At 40.1% G+C, this 19,261-nt stretch overlaps 2 protein-coding genes across 2 annotated transcripts; both read left to right on the top strand.

Moving 5' to 3' along the window:
- The first annotated feature begins 5,298 nt into the window (after positions 1 to 5,298).
- Positions 5,299 to 6,576, top strand: LOC105993458 (protein FAM47B-like). The gene has a single exon (XM_013026730.1). It carries the CDS (start codon positions 5,299 to 5,301, stop codon positions 6,574 to 6,576), a length of 1,278 nt encoding a protein of 425 aa, XP_012882184.1.
- A 2,244-nt stretch (positions 6,577 to 8,820) lies between these two features.
- LOC105993457 (ferritin heavy polypeptide-like 17) lies at positions 8,821 to 15,734 on the top strand. The gene is given in 4 exon segments (XM_013026729.1): positions 8,821 to 8,837; positions 10,138 to 10,303; positions 15,038 to 15,643; positions 15,645 to 15,734. Coding segments are annotated over 4 exon segments (879 nt in total).
- Positions 15,735 to 19,261: the final 3,527 nt, after the last annotated feature.

The raw sequence follows: 19,261 nt of genomic DNA, 5'->3' as shown, positions 1-19,261 counted from the left end.
ATTTGAAAGTAGATTCCTCTCCTCTGGGTAAATTTTGCATCCCATTAACAGTTACTTCACTCACACCTTTTACTTCATGCTCCGCAAGGTTTCTCTGGTCACTAAGTGCTCTATAATTCTAGTGTTACAAAGATACGAGAATAAAGTTGGGAAATACAAGTCTTATGGTCTTTAGAGCTAAGCCCACAACTTTATTCTACAATCTCCCTATCCTTTCCTTCCTCCCTCCTTGCTTGAACATACATAAAGAATAATCTAGATTCCCAATGACCATGTGAAGTAGAATTTCTTTGCTGGATCTCTGATGCAAAACCAGAGTTCCAAAGTCCTGTCCATATGTGTACCAAAAGAAAGACTAGTTTTCACAGGAAAGAGTCCATGCTTCAAGTAATATAAAACCTGTCTCATAGCAGTTTAACCAAAGATGTGATTTTTTTCCCTCTTGTTACCAAAATTCTAAATATAGGTGGCTTCTGGCTTTGATCCAGAAACTTGATTTTGGAGCCAGTTTTATGTGGTCATTTGAATTTTTCTTTCTGTTTCAATTCTTCAGATTGTAAGATAACTGTCCCAGCATATTCAAGATAACATAATGAATGGATCTAAAAGCATAGTTTCTCAATGCTGTGTGGCCTTTGGAAATTTCCTTAATTATCTGAAACTTACTTCTTGGTATGGTATGAGTGCATGAGTTGGAAATTTAATCCTCCAATGAAGTAGTGTGGGGAGGTGGAGAATAGTGGAAGATGTTTGGGTCATGCACCAGAATCCTTATTAATGGATAAATGCCTTTCTCATGTGAGTGCTACCAGCATTCTTTGCAAACTCTCTATGACCCATATTCCTTGGTATAGAAAGTATTCTAAAAATAAACAGAACTGAATGTTTGGCCAGTAAACTAAAGAATGTATTATACAATACTAGGAGAAGTTACTTTAAGTGACATATATTGATATTAATGATTATACTCACCAAAGTAAATATGCTTTATCCACCATGTTTTCCATTTCCATATGGAGTCTTACAAGTAAGTGCTGATATAAAACTAATAAAATGTTAAATACCTCCTTCTGAATTTTACTTGTGTGGCATCTTTGCTGTATTCTTATTTTAGGTTTTTACATTATGCTAGATACCATAGGGTCATGAGAATAGATGAGACACAGTTCTTTTTCCCCAGAGGCACACATTATCTACAGATAATGGTAATAAACAATAAGAAGAGGAACAGTCAAAGAGCTGTGTGAGAAAGATTCAAAGCATTATGGGGTTATAGGGAAAAGGTAGAAATAACTTTCAACTTCAGGGATCTAAGTAGATTCTGCATGATTGAGCAAGTTAGGGAGGGAGAAGGAAACCCCTTTGTCAGATATGACAGTGAAGGATTGGGGAGTTAGCAGCTAAGTTTAGAAACAATTTTGACTTTGATCCAGAAAGTATATGGCAAGAGAATGTCTTCAGAAATAACTAACTTCCAAGGAGTGGGTGGAAATGAAGTGAGAATGGTGAAGGGGGTGACAATGATAAAGATATTTTGTATTCATAAACTGCTTTGTTAAATGAAATGGTACCTCCCTAGTACAACTGCTAACAGATAATTATTTTTATCTGTCATAGGGCTTGAATACAGGGCCTGGGCACCGTCCCTGAGCCACAGCTACACTCCGATTTTTCTGGTGATTAATTAGAGATAAGAGCCCCCTGGACTGCTGCCACTGCTAGGTTCGAACCACAATCCTCAGATCTCAGCTTCTTGAGTAGCTAGGATTATAGGCATGAGCCACCAGTGCCCAGCTAATGATTTTTTAAAATAAATAATTAGTTTCATTAACAAGGTTAAATCATAGGGATTAAAAAGAGAATTTTAAAAAGCAAGTCAAGAGTAAATTGGCAAGTGTTTGAAATAACTAGTTGAGAACTTGGTTTTATTTTTTCTTCATATGCAGAAATCCAGTAAAGGGAGCATAACATGAAGGGTCTTGGTTCTGCACAGATACACAATAAAGTCATTATGAAGGATCTGTTGGAGAGATTTGAGAAAGGCTAAAAGGAAGCTGTGCTTTTTAATCTTGATTGCCAACAGGATTGTATCAAGAGTAGATTAGAAAAGCACTCCCCTGGGAGTATCTGTCAGGGTGTTTCTAGAGTCAATTAGATCATAATGGCTCCAGCTTAATCAGCAGGTTAAGCTACTGATAGATTCAAAATGTGAATAGATTATTAGGAAGTGGTAGAACTGCCACTGTGGAAGGTGAGACCAAGCTGGAGGAATTGGTTTGCTGAGGGCAAGGCAGACCTTTGAAGGTATACATTGGACATAGACCCATCCTGCCCCCCTCTCCCTCTCTCTCTCCTTCTCTCTCCCTTTCTCTCTCCGTCTCCTCCATCTCCCACTCTCACCCTTCCTTCCATTTTCTCTCCCCTTCGCTCTCTCCTCCCTAGCCACTATGAGATGAGCAGCTTTACTCCACAATACCCTCTTCACTATGGTGCTCTTCCTTACCACAGGCCCACAAATAACGGAACGAGGCAATCATGGCCTGAGACCCCTCTAACTGTGAGGTAAATGTATCTTTCTTTTTTAAAGTTGTTTTCTTAGGTATTTGTCACAGATATGTTATGAAACAATTGACTAAAAGAGAAGCCAACCAGATAAATAATAATGGTTAGGGGTTATAAGTATTAAAAACTAGAAGGTAGGTTATGGTAATAGAAAGCAAATGATTTTTTTCATTTTATGATTATATACTCCTTGAGGTAAGGTATCAGATTAAGAGCACTGGACTAGACTTAGGAGATGAAAGTACTTGCAAAGTCAAGCAATGCTTACTTTTAAGGCTTTCTTGTTAACTTCTCTCTAGAGAAGGAACACTGTTAGTTATAAGCTATTATGTGCAAAGACTTTCTTGACCATGAGAGCTAAGATATAATAAATGCAATAAATGTACTAAAGTAAGAGCAGTATTTTGATTTAACCTAACACCACATAATACCCTAGATTTTTACATCTTTATTTCTCTTCAGTCCTGGGGAATTTTCTTTATCCTTTTTCCTCCTCTATACTATATACTATTTTTATGTGAGTATCTTATGAAGGCCATAGTTGGCAATTGGAATTGTTACTAATTTGCTTCCCTAAACTACCAAGCCAATGAAATTACTTTTTAAAATGCTTTCAGATGCACAGTGCAAATGGGTAAACTCATGTGTAATTCCTATAGCAATAAGATTAAATAACATGTATTTTTTGAATTATATTCTCAGAAATAAAATTAGTGACTTCAGCACTGATTCTTTTTCATATATAAATTTCATATATAAATTCTCAATTATACTTTTGCATTTGTTGTCTTCTTTCAGATTTAAAAATAAATCTATAAATGTCAATATAGATTACTTTAGCAACGAGATATATAAAGATTCTAAGTGAGGATTCCTGGCACTTGCCTATGTGTGAAACTGTATGCACTCTGCATACTAATGACAAAACCAGAAAGCATATTTACCTGATGGTTTATGCAGGATCTGCAAGATTCACTCTAGTTTTTCCTTTTATCACTGCATAAAGAAATCACAATCTGGGCAGAATTGCCAAGGTGGATGGGGGATGGGGTGTCCTGATCCAAACTTTAGCAACAATGCTGGGTTAACATATATTCAGGGTCTCTGGGGAAAAACACACCAAAATCAAAGCTTATGCATTTGTTTCCTTCCCACATACGTGTATTTGCTTTGCCTTGGGGGTCAGGAACTTAGAAATATAATTATAGGGCTGGGAAGGTAGCTCAGTGGTAGAGTGCTTGCCTTGCAGGCATGAGGACTTGGGTTTGATTCCTCAAGGCCACATAAGCAGAAAAAGCTGGAAGTGGCACTGTGGCTCAAGAGGTAGGGCACTAGCCTTGAGCTGAAAAGCTGAGAGACAGCGCCCCGGCTCAGAGTTTAGGCCCCACGACTGACAAAAAAAGAAATTATAAATGCATGACCTTTAGATATTAGATCTTCCCTCTTGCTTTAAAATTTTTTGTTTGTTTGTTTGTTGTTGTTGTTTTATTTTTGGCCAGTCAGATGTAGCCCATGCCTATAATCTTAATACTTAGGAAGCTAAGAATGAGAGTCATGGTTTTAATCCACCCTGAAAAAAAAGTCTGAGAGGTTCCATCTCTAATGAACTAGCAAAAAGTTGGGTGAGAAATTGGTTCAAATGGTAGAGTGCCCAGTGGTGAATAAGAAAGACTAGGGAAAGCCCAGGGCCCTGAGTTCAAGCCCTAGTGTTCAAAAAAGGCAAAAAAAATCTATAATTTTCATTTTAAGAAAAACATGATAATTTAAATTGTAATTGTAATTTGAAAACAGAGGACAGGCACAAAGTAGGAACCTAAAAATATGAGATGGATAAAAAAATTTATTCCAGTCCTAGAGTTCAGGGCAGTGTCCCTGAGCTATTTTGCTTCAGGCTAGTGCTCTACTATTTGAGCCACATCCACTTCTGGCATTTTTAGTGATTAATTGGCGATAAGAGTCTCAGGAACTTTCCTGCATAGGATGGCTTTGAACTACAATCCCCAGCTCTCAGCCTCCTGAGTACCTAGAATTATAGGCCTGAGCCACCTGCACCCGACTTTTTTTTTCTGACCTTGGAGCTTGACCTCAGGGCCTGGGTGCTATCCTTGAGCTCTTGTGCTCTAGGCTAGCAGTCTATCACCTTGAACAACAGCACCACATCTGGTTTTCTGGTAGTTTATTGGAGATGAGAGTCTGAGGGACTTTTCTGCCTGATCTAGCTTTGAATCATGATCCTCAAATCTCAGCCTCTTCAATGACTATGATTACAGGTGTGAGCCTCCAGCACCAGGCTTTAAAAGACATGTCAGGCTATGGTTGGGGAATGACATTTACTTTGGCATTTGTGCACTAGAGAATTTTTGGTGATGAAAAGTTTGATGGTAGTTTAAAAAATGTTCAACATGCCTCTCCTGACCCCTCCTAGCTGAAGTTTACCCAAGAGAAATGAGTATATATGCACATACAGATGTGAACACAGCTGCTAATAGAAAATTTATCTGTAACAGGCCAAACCAGGAAACAACCCAAACGTTTATCAAAAAAAGCAATAGTCCAAATAAAGCATATGTTGTATCTACAGGATGAACATGGAAGGTGGGGGAGGGGCTCTCCAAGTACCTGCCTATACAGGAGAGGGAGCAGGAGAGAATTCCTGACAGTTAGGACCCGGGACGGGTTTCCTAGCGACCCCAGTGGCTTCAGGGAAACAAACCACCGAGTTAATGGAAAGCCAGTATGGCAGAACACACTCGGAGATGTTCCTTGCAGCCATGGGTACTAAGGCCAATGCCCCCAAGCACAGTCCACAAGCGTTGGCCCACTGACAAGCCATCTTCCAAATGTATTGTCATAGCCCACGAGGAGATTCTCAGGGCTCCCTCTTCCCTGGAAGGCCGAAGATGGCTATTTCTGAAGAAAGGGCAAGATGACTTCAGGAGAGGCTGTCCATCCTGTAAAGATCTGATAATTCCAGGATCCAAGGAGGCCTTTCTCCCAATGATTAGTCGCATATACCAGCCCAGGGATCCCACGAAGATGCCCAAGAGTGCAACGTTGTATTCGTCACTCTCTCAAGCCCAGCAAGCACGCAGGGCATTCGTGAAAGCCATCGAAGCCCAAATAAGCCAGAAGCATCCCTTGGCTCTCTACCCAAATTTGGAAGATAACATATCTGAAGAGCTCTTACTGGAGGTGCTGGAATTGCTGGACCCTGAAAGGAAACTGGAGAGTACGTGGGATTATTGTGAGAACGGCAAGAAAAGAATGGAAATAGAGAAATCCTTTAAGTCACCAAAACTCTCTAAAGATATGAAAATGCTCCTGGAACCTCCCAGGGTTCCTGGTGGCCATCCAGATCTTTTGCCTATGAGGAAAAGGCGAATCTCAAAGGAGTTGGTTGAAGCTGCTATGCGGAGATACATACCCAAAGGAGTCTATGATTTCTGCAAATGGGTTCAGAGTCTTGGAGACTTGGACATTAATGAAAACATGGTAACAGATCAATTTGGTGTGGAGTTTGAGTGCAAACCAACCTATACGGATTCCTGCATCAAGAAAGTAAACCTGATTCCTGTAGAGCTCAGGTACTGCAGGAAACTAAGCAGAGTGAAGCAGATAAGATTCTCCCTCCAGGAAACAAGCTTTGATAGGAGACGCCGGAAGCCACCTGATCCGTATAAATCCCGCTGGGTGAAGATAAGGTATGGAGCTTGGTACCTGAGGCCTGAATTGTGGAAAAAGCTAGTAAATGATGAGCCTCTGATTGACCCCAAGGCCTTCGTTGAGAAACCTTATCCCCCAGATATCATTGATGAACTTTATGGAACAATTGCATTCAAGGATTTCATAATGAGCAAAGGCTACAGTATGCCAGCTATCCTTGAGAAGTTTTTCTTCAGGAAAGGATGGGATTACCATGATGTTAATACTCCTATCCCGAGAGCAGTAAGAGCTCATGAACTGAAATATGCGGATGACGATGATGACGACGACGATGATGACGATGATGACTAGATGGTGTTCTAGTCACGATGACAAGTTCCAGCTCTCACTTTAAATGGTTATCTGGATATACGATGAGATTCCTACCATAAGTATACATTTTTGGTGGACAATATCTATAATTCAATACCCAATGCTTTTAAACATGAATGAGCAATTATTAAACTTTTCTCTTATTACTATTTTTGTTGTATTTATTTTTTATATTTTATTTTCACTTTTTGCTTGCCTTGAAGTACTTTTCAAATCTCCTTTTGGTTTACTCTTATTCAAGAATTATTCAAGTGTGTTGCTTAGCTTCTAATATCCATAAATTTCTATTCTTCATGTCCATATTGATTTCAAGTTTCATTTCACTGTACTCAGCAAAGATATTTCTAGTGATTTTCAACTTCTTAAATTGATGAAGCCTTATTCTATGACCTAATATGGAGAATGCCCTGTATGCACTAGATAATTTGTATTATCTTGCTGTTTTGCAAAAATTCTATATGTCTGTTGTGCCTGCTTAACTAGCAGTATGGTTCAAGTCACCTTTTCCTTTATTATCTCTTTGGATTTCTTTCCATTATTATAAGTAGAATATTGGAAGTCTCTGACTGGTTTTATTGTCAGTTTCTATCTTCAATCTGTCAATATGTATGTGTTTAGGTGCTTTAATGTTAAGTGTGTATATATTGATAATTGTGCTATTGAATTAACTCATATCTAATGACCTTGACTGTCTCTAGAGACAGTTTTAGAGTTAAAAATCTACTTTGTTCGCTTTATGGATAGCCATCCTTAACAGATACCTTCCAGTTATCATTTGCATGCAATATCTTTCCCTATCCCTTTGATAAGCAGTGTATATGTCTTTAAATTAAAGTGAATACTTTGTTTAGAGAATATTCCTGGATTTTATTTTTAATTTAATTCTTTTATAGTAACATAAAAAACAACACTTTGTATGCCACAGATTTCTAATATTCCTAAGCAGACACAAACCTTTTAATAATGCAATAGTAAAGCTGAAGTAGGGGGAAATCAAAGTGAAAATAACAATATATATCTGAAAAGGAATATCTTTTAAAGCACTGAGTTTAAAACAGATAACCCTAAAGCCAAGTTCTCTCCTATTTCAAGGTATTTTCACTCTGGAATTACAATTTAGAGATCCCACAAAGTTAGGAATGGGTAGGGAATGCACATTTATACCTTTACGATTAAATTCCCTGAAGCTTGGAACAGATTTAGAGACTTCAAAGAAGAAGAAAGAATGGATAATAGACACATGAAGAGATGTTGGACATCTCTGGCCATAAAAGAAACACAAATCAAAACAACACTGAGATTTCACTTTATCTCATTTAGAATGGCTATTATCAAGAAAGCTAACAATAACAGATGCTGGTGGGGATATAACCAAAACAGAACTCCACTACACTGTTGGTGGGAATGTGAACTTGTTCAACCACTCTGGAAAGCAGTATAGAGGGTCCTCAAAAGACTAAACCCAGAGCTCCCTTATGACCCAGAAATTCTACTCCTGGGCATTTATCCAATAGACCACAAACAAGGCCACACTAATGCTACAGTACAACTGCACGACCATATATATATGCAATGTAATTTTTTCTGGTGGAGCATCAACTTATATAGTTTACCAAGAAAATAAAAATACACAGTTAAGTATGATGAAGAACTGGACATTTAAAAGAACTTTCAACAATATACAGAAATACCAAATTCAGAATATTATAGTATGTCTCCAATGGTAGAATTTTATGGCTATTCTTATTTTTGGTTTACTGTCATTCTAAAGTTGCACATTTTATAGATACATATTTTACTTATCAATTATACCTCAATAAATTGAAGTGGGGGTGTCCAAAGCAATCAGTTAAAACACCATCCCAGAAGTTGTCCTAATCTTTGAGTACAAACTGCAAAGTCAAATCTACCCAGGGACTAAGGAGGTAATAAAAATGAATAAGGCAAGCCACGAAGATGGAAAGCATCTATAGGGGAAAGCTATGACTTACCTCCAGCCAATCACTATCATGTGGGAATGCAAGCCAAGGATTGCTCAATCTTCTGGTTTTCAAAGGAAATATTCATTTTTAAAATGTTAAATCTCCCAATTAAAATATCTGCTGAATCTTAAAACCCCTGCCAGCCAAACCAAACACATATGAACCCCAAATCGGACAGTTTGTGTTCACTATAGACAATGCCCAGTGTCTGAAAGAGGTCACTGCTTATCATTGAGACACAATGAGCGGTGCTACAAGGTCAGAGTAGGTCACCACAGTGGGTTGGTTAGAGTGCTGAACATTCAGAAAGAAATTAGGGACATGTCATAAGCACAAGTATCTATTTTAAATAACTACTTAAACTAAATATCAGTTTTGTAACTCCCACTACTACTTGTGTCCTTGTACCCCAGAGCTTGCTTCTTTCCCTATTGTGTAAAAATTATATTTTTTGTCTGCTGTGGGCTTGAACTCTGGGCCTGGTTACTATTCCTGAGCTCTTCAGCTCAAGGCTAGTGTTCTACAGCTTGAGCCACAGCGCCACTTCCAGTTTTCTGGTGATTAATTGAAAAGTCTCATGTACTTTCCTGTCCCAGTTGGCTTTGAACCGTGATCCTCAGATCTCATCCTCCAGAGTAGCTAGGATTACAGGCATGAGCCATTGGTGTCTGGCAAAATTATTAAAATTTTTATCTTTTCAAATTTATGCTATAGTTAACACTGAGTAACTCATCATCATTTAAGTATTACATTCATCTGTTTGTCTTTATACTTGCTTTTGCTAGTGGCATGTTTTATGTTGCTATTTGGAATGTTTTCTTTCTTTTTTCTTTTTGGTCGGTTGTGGGGCTTGAACTCTGGGCTTGGGTGCTTGTCTCAGCTCAAGGTGAGCGCCCTACCGCTTGAGCCACAGTGCCACTTCCTGGAATGTTTATTTCAATGTGACAAAATCCCTTGAGAATTTCATGCAATCTAGGTCTGTGTTTGTGAGTTTAAAAATATTTTTTGGGGAAAGGTTATCTCCCACCATTTGTTATGTTGGTCCTGGGGCTTGAACTCAAGGCCTAGGCTCTGTCCCTGGGCCTCTATGCTCAAGGCTAGCAGGCTACCATTTGAGTCAAAGTTCCACTTCTAGATTTTTTTGATAGTTTGAGTTAAAAGTCTTATAACTTTCCTGCCTGAGCTGGCTTCTCAGCCTCCTGAGTAGCTAGAATTATAGGCATGAGCCACTGGCAATGGCTCTCCCCAATTTTTGGTCTATTCTTTTAGTTAGATTGTGGTTTGGTATTTTTGAAGTTGCTAAATTGATAATTTGGAAGATGGTTTATCTCTTAAACTTGCTGAAATTTTTTGGCATTATTTCTTAAAAGAAATAAGCTTTTTATATTTTTTTCTCTTTTCTATGACTCCAGGAAGGTATATAATAATCCATTTAATAGTGGCTTATAAATCTGGGTTTTGTCACTGATTTTCTTTCTTTGTTATTTTTATAACGCTTTGCATAACTTCAGATGTTCTGCATTTTACTTCTTGATCAACTCCATTTTTGAAATCTTAGTGTGAGTAGTATTGAGGGCTCCAAGAAAGTCTGTCATCAGAGAACGTCAGTCCAAAGTGCTAAAGACTTTGTTGTCCAGCGCTATTGTGTGTTTCTAATAGCAGAAGCCCTTCTGGAGTCCACAAGAAAAGATCTAAGGGATTCCTCTGGGTCTGGGCCACAAGGAGTGAGTGGACATAGGACTTATGCTGGTGTCTGTGGAATAGGCATAGGCAGAAGGAGTTTTTAGTTTCTAATCATGCACACTTATGGCAAGGATTGGTTTCTAGGGTAGAGGAATAAATAGAACATTGACAGCACTAAGATCTGGGGTCTGGGTATGTTGGTGACAGTAATGGAACTAGTTTTGATGGGGTATGTAATGAATCTGGGGTGAAGGTGATAGAATGCCAATACCATCTCTTAGCAACATGAACTCAGAGCAGCTCTACTAGCATGGGTCAGCATTGGTGTGAAAACTCCAATGGTCCTTGGTGGTGAACATCCTCTCCTTTTCCCTTTGCGGGGATATCAATATTCCTATTTGTGCCAGGCTGATAGGGTTAACTATTCACATATACTTTTCTCATCTTTTTTACTGTAACCACATCCCAAAGGAACAATGTTTCATTTACTTTCAACAATATATGTGCTATTGTGTCTGCTAATACTCTGCTTATATTGTTGCATCTTAATAAAAAATAGCTCATTTAAAGAAAAATAGGCACTCAAATTTTATTTCAGTGCATATATTAATGAATTTATCTTTTTTTTAAAATCAAGTAAATCAAACAGTAGTAATTCACTGGAATCGAGTAACAGATTTAAGTATCCTGTCTCACGAAAAGTAGAACATATAAACTATACTTTCCTCATTGCAATAGTTCATTAATTAACACGTACCTTTCACAGGGACGTTAGCATATATGGAGTCAGAAATGCTTTTCCACTTTTGGGTTATGCAACATTGCATTTCATGGAGTTTGTCTTCTCATCTATACAATGGAAACTGTATGATCAAACATAAACACATATTGGTAAGAATTAAAGGATGACTTTGTTCTCGGTCCCCAGCTAGGGGTGCTGTTTTGGGAGGGGCTGGAAACTTTAGTTGGTAGAGGTTTATAGAGGAAGCAGGTCAATGGGGATATCTCCTTGGGAGCAGTAACTTTTCCCTAACTCTTTTGTCTCATTTTCTGCTTTCCAGCTGCCATGAGATGAGCAGCATTGCACCAGCTTGACGTTCTGCCCCACCAAGCTGATCATGGGCTGAAACTCTGAAATTGTGAATCAAAGACATCTTTTCTCTTTTAAACACTTTCAGTCATTGTTAAAAAGCTAAGGGAGAGAAAGGGAGAGCAGGAAGAATGTTATTACAAAGGTAGAAAGGAAAGAAACCAAGTGGAGAAAAGCTTTTGATGACATTAGTACAATGTGATAGTCTCCAACTGTATCACAATCAATTTTAGCTGTTACTTATGAAAAAATGTATTTGACAAATGAGAGCTGCAGACGGATGAGTGCTGGCACATGCCTATATTCTTAGCATTTAGGAGTCAGGAGGATTGCAAATTTAAACATAGCCTACATAGTGAGACCAGGTTAGAAAGAAAGAAAAAGTAAGGAAGGAAGGAATAGAGAGAGAAAAAAGAAAGAAATCAGAAAACAACTGAATAGAAAGGAAAAAAAGACATTTTTTGTTTAGGGGCAAAAACTAATCCACTTAAAATATGTTACCTTTTGAGAAATTATGTGTTAACCCATGCACATACACACACACACACACACACACACACACACACACACACACACACACACACACAAAAGGAGTAATATTTGATCTATTGAGATTGTCTTAACAAAAGATATCTTCTTAAATAACTGGCATCAAATTCATGCATTTTAGAAAAATAAAGTCAAGTAATTGTAGCTATTCGGGAGGCTGAGATCTGAAGATAGTAGTTTGAAGCCAGCCCAAACAAGAAAGTCCTTGAGAATCTTATCTCTAATTAACAACTCAGGGACAGCACCTAAGCCCAGAGTTCAAACTCTACAATGGGAAAAAAAAAGAAAAAAAAAAGAAATGACTTGGGTGCTGGTAGCTTACATCTGTAATCCTAGTTACTCAGGAGGCTGAGATCTGAGGCTCGTAGTTGAAATCTAGCCAAGACAGGAAAGTCCAGGAGACTCTTATCTCCAATAAATCAACAGAAAACGAAATGGTGTTGTGAATAAAGTGATAGAGCACTAGCCTTGAGCTGAAGAACTGAGGGACAGCACCCAGACCCAGAGTTCAAGCCCCACGACCAACAAAAAGAAAGAAAGGAAGGAAGAAGGAAAGACAGAAAGAAAGAGAAAGAGAAAGAAAGAAAAGAAAAGAAAGAAAGAAAGAAAGAAAGAAAGAAAGAAAGAAAGAAAGAAAGAAAGAAAGAAAGAAAGAAAGGAAGGAAGGAAGAAGGAAGGAAGAAAGAAAGACCTGAAATACAACAAGTAGACATAACTTAGGAACCTGAATTTGATTTTTTTAAGAGAGAAGGTACAAACATATTTGAAATCATGTAATGATTCAGGGAAATAATATAATAAATATCTATATAAATCTTTGTTAAGCTACTTTTTGAAGTTTAGTCCCTTTTGTGGATGAATCTTAGGCTTACTGGTTCCTTCTTTGTGTGCCGGCCCTAGGGCTTGAACTCACGGCCTGGGTACTATCCCTGAGCTTTTTGTACTCAAGGCTACAGCTTTACCGTTTGAGCCACAGCTCCATTTGGCTTTTATTGTTTTTGGTGGTTAATTGGAGATGAGACTCACAGATTTCCCTGCTAGGTCAGCTTTGAACTGAGATCCTCAGATCTCAGTCTGCTGACTAGCTAGGATTACAGGCATGAACCACCTGCTCCTGGATGAAGTATTGATTTTTATAGATATTCATATTTTTGCTGGGTGCCTGGGGCTCACATCTGTAATCCTAGCAACTCAGGAGGCTGAGATCTGAAGATCATGGTTTGAAGCTAGCCTGGGCAAGAAAGTCCATGAGACTGTTATTTCCAATAAACTATTCAGAACAAGCTGGAAGTTGCAGTGTGACTTAAGTGAGACAGTGCTCAGGCCCAGAGTTCAAACTCCAGAACTGGCAAAAAAAATGATATTCCTATTTTATTTTATTTTTTTTGGGGGGGTCCAGTCATGGGGCCTGAACTCTGGGCCTGAGCACTGTCCCTCAGCTCTTCAGCTCAAGGCTAGCACTCTACCACTTGAGCCACAGCGCTACTTCTGGCTTTTTTCTTTTTGCTTATGTGGTGCTGAGGAATCGAACCCAGGGCCTCATGCATGCAAGGCAAGTGCTCTACCACTGAGCCACCTTCCCAGCCCCGATATTCCTATTTTAGAGCTACCTTAACTAATACGTTCACCAGAAATTGAATAAGAAGAGATATCAGGAGTCAGCTAAATATGAAAAGGCAGGGAATAAAATTTATAGTATATTCTAGAACTATCTAGTATATTTAGAACTATTGTGTAAGTCTAAACTTAAAAAAGCTAAAATAAGCTTTCATATGAGTAGATAAGCTTGTTAAGGACAATCTTTTACAAATAGTTATTATATATTATTGTTAGTCAATGAGCTAAGTGCTGTATTAGCCTAATTTTCATATTAATCAATAAATACACATATGTATATATTTACAAAACTGATTAAGGATTGTGTATATTACTACTGATAAGGCTCATAGAATGAAATGTAATTAAAGAATAAAAATAGAAATAAGGATTACTGTGAAATTACTGAGGAAGTTGAAGTATACATTCATATGGTCAATAGTACCTTCCTTAGGAATGTAGCTAAAGCATGTTTCTGTCAGAAATCGTTTACAGAAGGAAGCTGATGTTTGTATTCACATATAACTTTAAAAATATAAAAATCAAGAGATCCCCCATGGTATAACCCCTGCTTTCACTGTATTTGAGGTTGGTATAATTTGTAGAGGGGAAGGGAAAAAATCATTTAAATAGGGATACAGGTGGATCCATTGCAACAATGAGATGTACAAGCCGTTACGTGGAAAAACAAACTTTACAACTTTGGTGGGGGGGAGAGGAGGATTGGGTGGGGGGGCAGGGGGAGGATGGGAAGGGATGGGAAGGGGAAACAAAGGAGGAGGCTACAATGCTTGATAAGAAATGTACTCATTATCTTGCCTATGTAATTGTAACCCCTCTGTACAGTATTTTTACAATAAAAAAATCAAGAGAGCAGTGTGGAGTGGCTTGGGTTGTTGATGAAATTCAGCACTCGCATTGTGACCTCTGACCCCTCCCTCAGTAGGGCTAGTAATGTAGATGAACTCACTAGAAAGAGCTGACATTCAAATAAAGCTGCATGAAACATCGCAAATAGGCACTGCCTTTAGTGAAATCATATTTGGGAAATATTCAAACAAATTCCTTAAAGAAACAGGTGACAAACTCAAAAAGTTAGTATTTATTCATAAATGAATTTTAAAAATATTATATAGGGACTGCGAGCTGATGGCCCACAGCTTGAATCCTAGGCACTCAGGACTCTGAGCCCTGAGGATCACTGTTCTAATTCAGTTTGAGTTAAAAAAAAATACACGAAACTCTTTATCTCCAATTAAAGACCAAAAAGTTGGAAGTAGAGCTGTAGCTCAAGTGATAAAGCACTAACTAACCTTCAGCAAAAAAGCTCAGGGACAGCACCCAGGTTCAAACCACAAGACCAGCACTAAAAACAACCATGATCATCAATTCACTCCCCCAAAAGTAAGAAACCCCCCATAGGTCAGTCAAGATTGTGACCTAGTAAATTTCTGGAACTAATTATATTCCTGACCCCTTCCTCAATGGAATTGTTGCTAGGTTACCACCTCTACTTCAATAACTCAAACCTCTTTGCCAGGAGCACACTGTTCGACTCCATGGTCCTTTACTCACTAACCATGGGCTTCCCAAGAGGGCCCAGGTGCCATCAGCGCCACCACTGCCTGCTCTGCAGATCACTTACCTTTTCTATGTTGCCGATATCATTGGCTATTCCATTCCCACCCCCAATGGCCATGGTGACGCTTCTCAGGTTCAGAACAACTACTGCCAAGAATGTGAAGCTGCAATCAACAACCAGATTCACTTACAACTGTATGCAGCCTACATGTACCTCTCTATGGCATTTTACTGTGATCGAGAGGAGGTGGCTTTGGGCCACTTTTCATGGTTCTTCTTGTGGCAGTCGCACAAGTGGACCCAGCATGCCGAGAAACTCTTGTGGATACAGAACCAGCGTGGCAGCCACATCTCGCTGAACCAAATTGACATGTCTGGATATCACAACTGGCATGGTAGCTTCCAGGTGATGGAATATGCCTTTAATCTAGAAATGACCATCACACAGAGCCTCATGGAGCTATATCATCTGGCTGCCATTAAAGGAGATACAGAACTTAGTGAATTCTTGAAGCATCATTGCCTTCAACAGCAGCTGGACACCCTCGAGGAATTAAGACAGTATCCTGACTAATCTGCACAACATGTGGGCTCTTGGAGACACCCTAGTTCAATACCTCTTCAGCCAGCTGTCCCTCAGGAAGAAAGAGAAGTAACCAGAGACTGTCTCCAAGACCACCAAGATTTACCCTGAGCCACCTGGACAGTCAATAACAGAGCCTTTATATCACATTTACTATTATTTTCCTGTTTGACTTGTCTATTTGGTAAAGATATTTGATTATGAACAAAATCAGTGTGTTCTTGACTTATTCTCACCTTTAAAGTATGAGTATCCAGGAGTCTTCTCACATTCAAATCCCATTATCTTGTAGCTCATTATTTTATCCAGCCATATACTGGAGATTTTCTATATATACAGAGGTAGGATAGGAAGGAGAGGGAGGGGGAGAGGGAGAGAAAAAAGAGGGAGAAAGAGAGCTCTTTTATAAGAACATTGTTAGGTCAGAACACAATGACAGATGGTTTTGATTTCTAGCACCACACACAGTAAAAAGGAGGAGGAGGAAGAGGAGGAGGAGGAGGGGGGAGGAAGAGGAGGAGGGGAGGAGGCAAGGAGAAGGGGGAGGAGGTAGAGGAGGGAGTAGGGAGGAAGGGAGGAAGAAAATGGGGAAGAGGGGGAGGAGGAGGGGGAAAGGGAAAGGAGGAGAAAGAGGGGAGGAAGGGGCAAACAAAGAGTGGAAGGAGGGGGAGGAGGGGAGGGAGAGAGGGAGAGGAGATGGTGGTGGCTTTTAAGTATGTCACTGCCTGCCTCTGCCCAGGGCAACTTTGACTGAGAGGACATGGTGACATGATGAGTAAGCTGGCAGATGCCCTGTTTGGAGCTAAGTGTTGCTTCACTGCTGACTTAACTGACAAAAGGTTTAGAAAGTTGTGTTTTCTGATGAGCATTTAGCAGCTTTCTTCTTGTATATTAACTTCCCAATGTGATTTTTAATACATGTTATGTTTATTATTATATCTCTTTTTAGTTTTCCTTATGGGGGAAAAGGCAATTTAGTATTAAAATGTTACCAATGGTTTTATTTTTTGGAAAAAATCATACAGGGCAATATTGAACACAGTGTAAAAAGATAGTTTATACCTTTGAAGAAGCCAGAGAAACTGGCTTGAATTAATTTTCCGTTATTTCAAAATAAAGAAAAAATATACTGGCATGTGAAAACATTTTCACAGGTTTGCCTACCTTTTGGGTATATATCTAAAGCAGGCATTCCCAAAGTGTGTGCATTGCTATCAGTTAAAATTTACTTTTGTACTAGGCCCTGATGGCTCAGGCCTGTAATCTTATGTATTCAGGAGGCTGAGATCTGAGGATCATGGTTTGAAGCCAGCTTGAGTAGAAAAGGTACATGAGACTCATCTCCAACTAACCAGCAAAAAGCTAGAAGTGGTACTCTTAAAGTTCCAGCCCAGTTGGAAATTGTACCAAAGGTAGCCATTGTATAAAGATCCAGTCCTGGGCACCACAAAAATAACATCAGGTGCTAAAATGAGTGACAACAGATATATAATCAGATATAGCTTGTGTCTCATTGTAAATTGATTCTCCTGGTATTATGTTAATATCTGGGTGAATGTACAGGTTTGTTTAACATAAGTGACTTTGTGTTAAATAGCCATATTCCTAAGATAATCAAGCTATTATGTATTCTAAGTAGATTAAAAAAGTATTTGTTAATTTTACCTGTTATTTAGAGCCTTAACCACTTGTACTAAATATTGTAGAATGTATAGAATACAGTATGGTTAATGTATTTAAAACATTAACTCTGGTTTTTCATGGTGTACTTTTAGAGAAATATAAATTTTAGAAAATTAGTGATTTTTACAAAGCAAATCACTTTCATTCTATTTCATTTCTCCTTTACAAGAAAGACAACTCTTTGTTTGAGTGCATTGTGCTAAAACAATTTATACCAGTAAATTTTAAATTAAGATTTTATTTAAAACACACAGAAAAGTTACAAGAATAGCACCAAAAAGCTCAACAAGTTTTTTTTTATCCATATCCACCCTAACTACATTGTGTCATATTTATGATCATTTTTCTTTCTTCCCATGTACTTCAGTGTGTATTGACTGAAAGGAGGTATTCTTTTTGTTAACTATTATCTATGATCAAAATCAGCTAACTTCAGGGTTGGGAAGGTGGCTCAGTGGTAGAGTGCTTGCCTTGCATGCATGAGGCCTTGGATTCAATTCCTCAGAACCACATAAGCAAAAAGAAAAAAAGCTGGAAGTGGCGCTGTGGCTCAAGGGGTAGAGCGCTAGCCTTGAGCTGAAGAGCTGAGGGACAGTGCCCAGGCCCAGAGTTCAGGCCCCACGACTGGTCTCCCCCCCCCCAATCAGCTAACTTCATAATACAATATCATTTAATTCTATAATCCTATCTGGTCCCTGTTCAATCTGGACAATCCTTCAGTATTGCACTTGATAGGATTTTGTTTCTACTCAAGGATCTAAAATGCAGGTATCAACTGTGACCCACCCTCCTCCCCCCATCTCCAAATCACACAGTGTAGAACCATTGGCAGCTTTCAGTGCTGGCAAAAGGACTGTGGGTAGCTAGCTAGGGCTAGGGAAGAGAACGATGGCAAGGCCGAGTTTCTTATTGTGGGAGAGGAAGAAGGGTATACTCAGAACCAAGGATGATGTCACGGAAAAAAAAGACAAAGAACAAGAAAAGGGAAACAATCTCTCTCCCAGATCTCCATACACCCCCTCTCCCCCAAAAAATAAGGAAATAAAATCCTAGTCCTAATGGAAATTCGTTGGGGAAAACCGAGATACGGTGGAGTAAAGCGGGCAGAAACGTGGGCCCTAAGAGGTAACCGCAGGCAAATTCCTCTTTGAAAGGGCAGCGGAGACCCCACACATCTGCGTGGAGTTGGGGCGGTTCTGCCGTTTTCTTCTTTCCACGGGGGAGTGGAAGGCGTTGCATTATTTTACTCGGCCACGTGGTTCTCGCCTGAAAAGATAACAATTTCCCCAAGTAGCCTGCGCGTTACTCCAGTGCGGGAGGAATGGCCGGGGGCCCGGGCGAGGGCAGGGGCTGTGGCTTTGGGTTTGCTGAGGATCCGAAACCGGGAAGGCAGGGGACCAGAGAAGCGCACGCGATGGCGAGGCTGCAGCCCCAGGGGCCGCAGTGGCCGCGGGGAGGAGGCGCCGTCCGGGCGCAGGGGCGCGGGGCAGAGGGGTCGCGGCGCACGAAGCCCTCACCGCTGCTGAGCGTGGACTCGCAGTGCCAGATGTCCAGGCTGGCGGGCTTCCGGCAGGACTCCCACAAGGACAGGTAGTACTGGTGGTCGGCCGTGACCCAGGCCGGGCTCAGCACGGCTCCCAGGTCCAGACACAGCCTAGGAAGATGCACACCAGCCCGACCAGCTTCAGCGGGGTCAGCACCGACACGCGCACCTCCTCCATGCCGCTGCCCGCCGAGGCCATGCCGGGGCGCCACTGCCGCCCGCCCCAACCCAGGCGAGGACCCCAGGCGAGGTCGCCAGGCGGGACCGGAGAGCCCGGAGCCCGACCTCTCCACCAGCCGAACCGCTAAGCGCGGGACTGGTGTCCGCTCTAGCGCCTCCTGCCGAGCCGCTAAGGTGAGTGGGCCCCACAGCCT

This window comes from Dipodomys ordii, unplaced genomic scaffold, assembly GCF_000151885.1.
Source record: "Dipodomys ordii isolate 6190 unplaced genomic scaffold, Dord_2.0 Scaffold96, whole genome shotgun sequence".
In the NCBI taxonomy this organism is placed as follows: domain Eukaryota; kingdom Metazoa; phylum Chordata; class Mammalia; order Rodentia; family Heteromyidae; genus Dipodomys; species Dipodomys ordii.
Note: the sequence above shows the minus strand (reverse complement) of the source record. Positions and strands in the feature narration are given on the sequence as shown.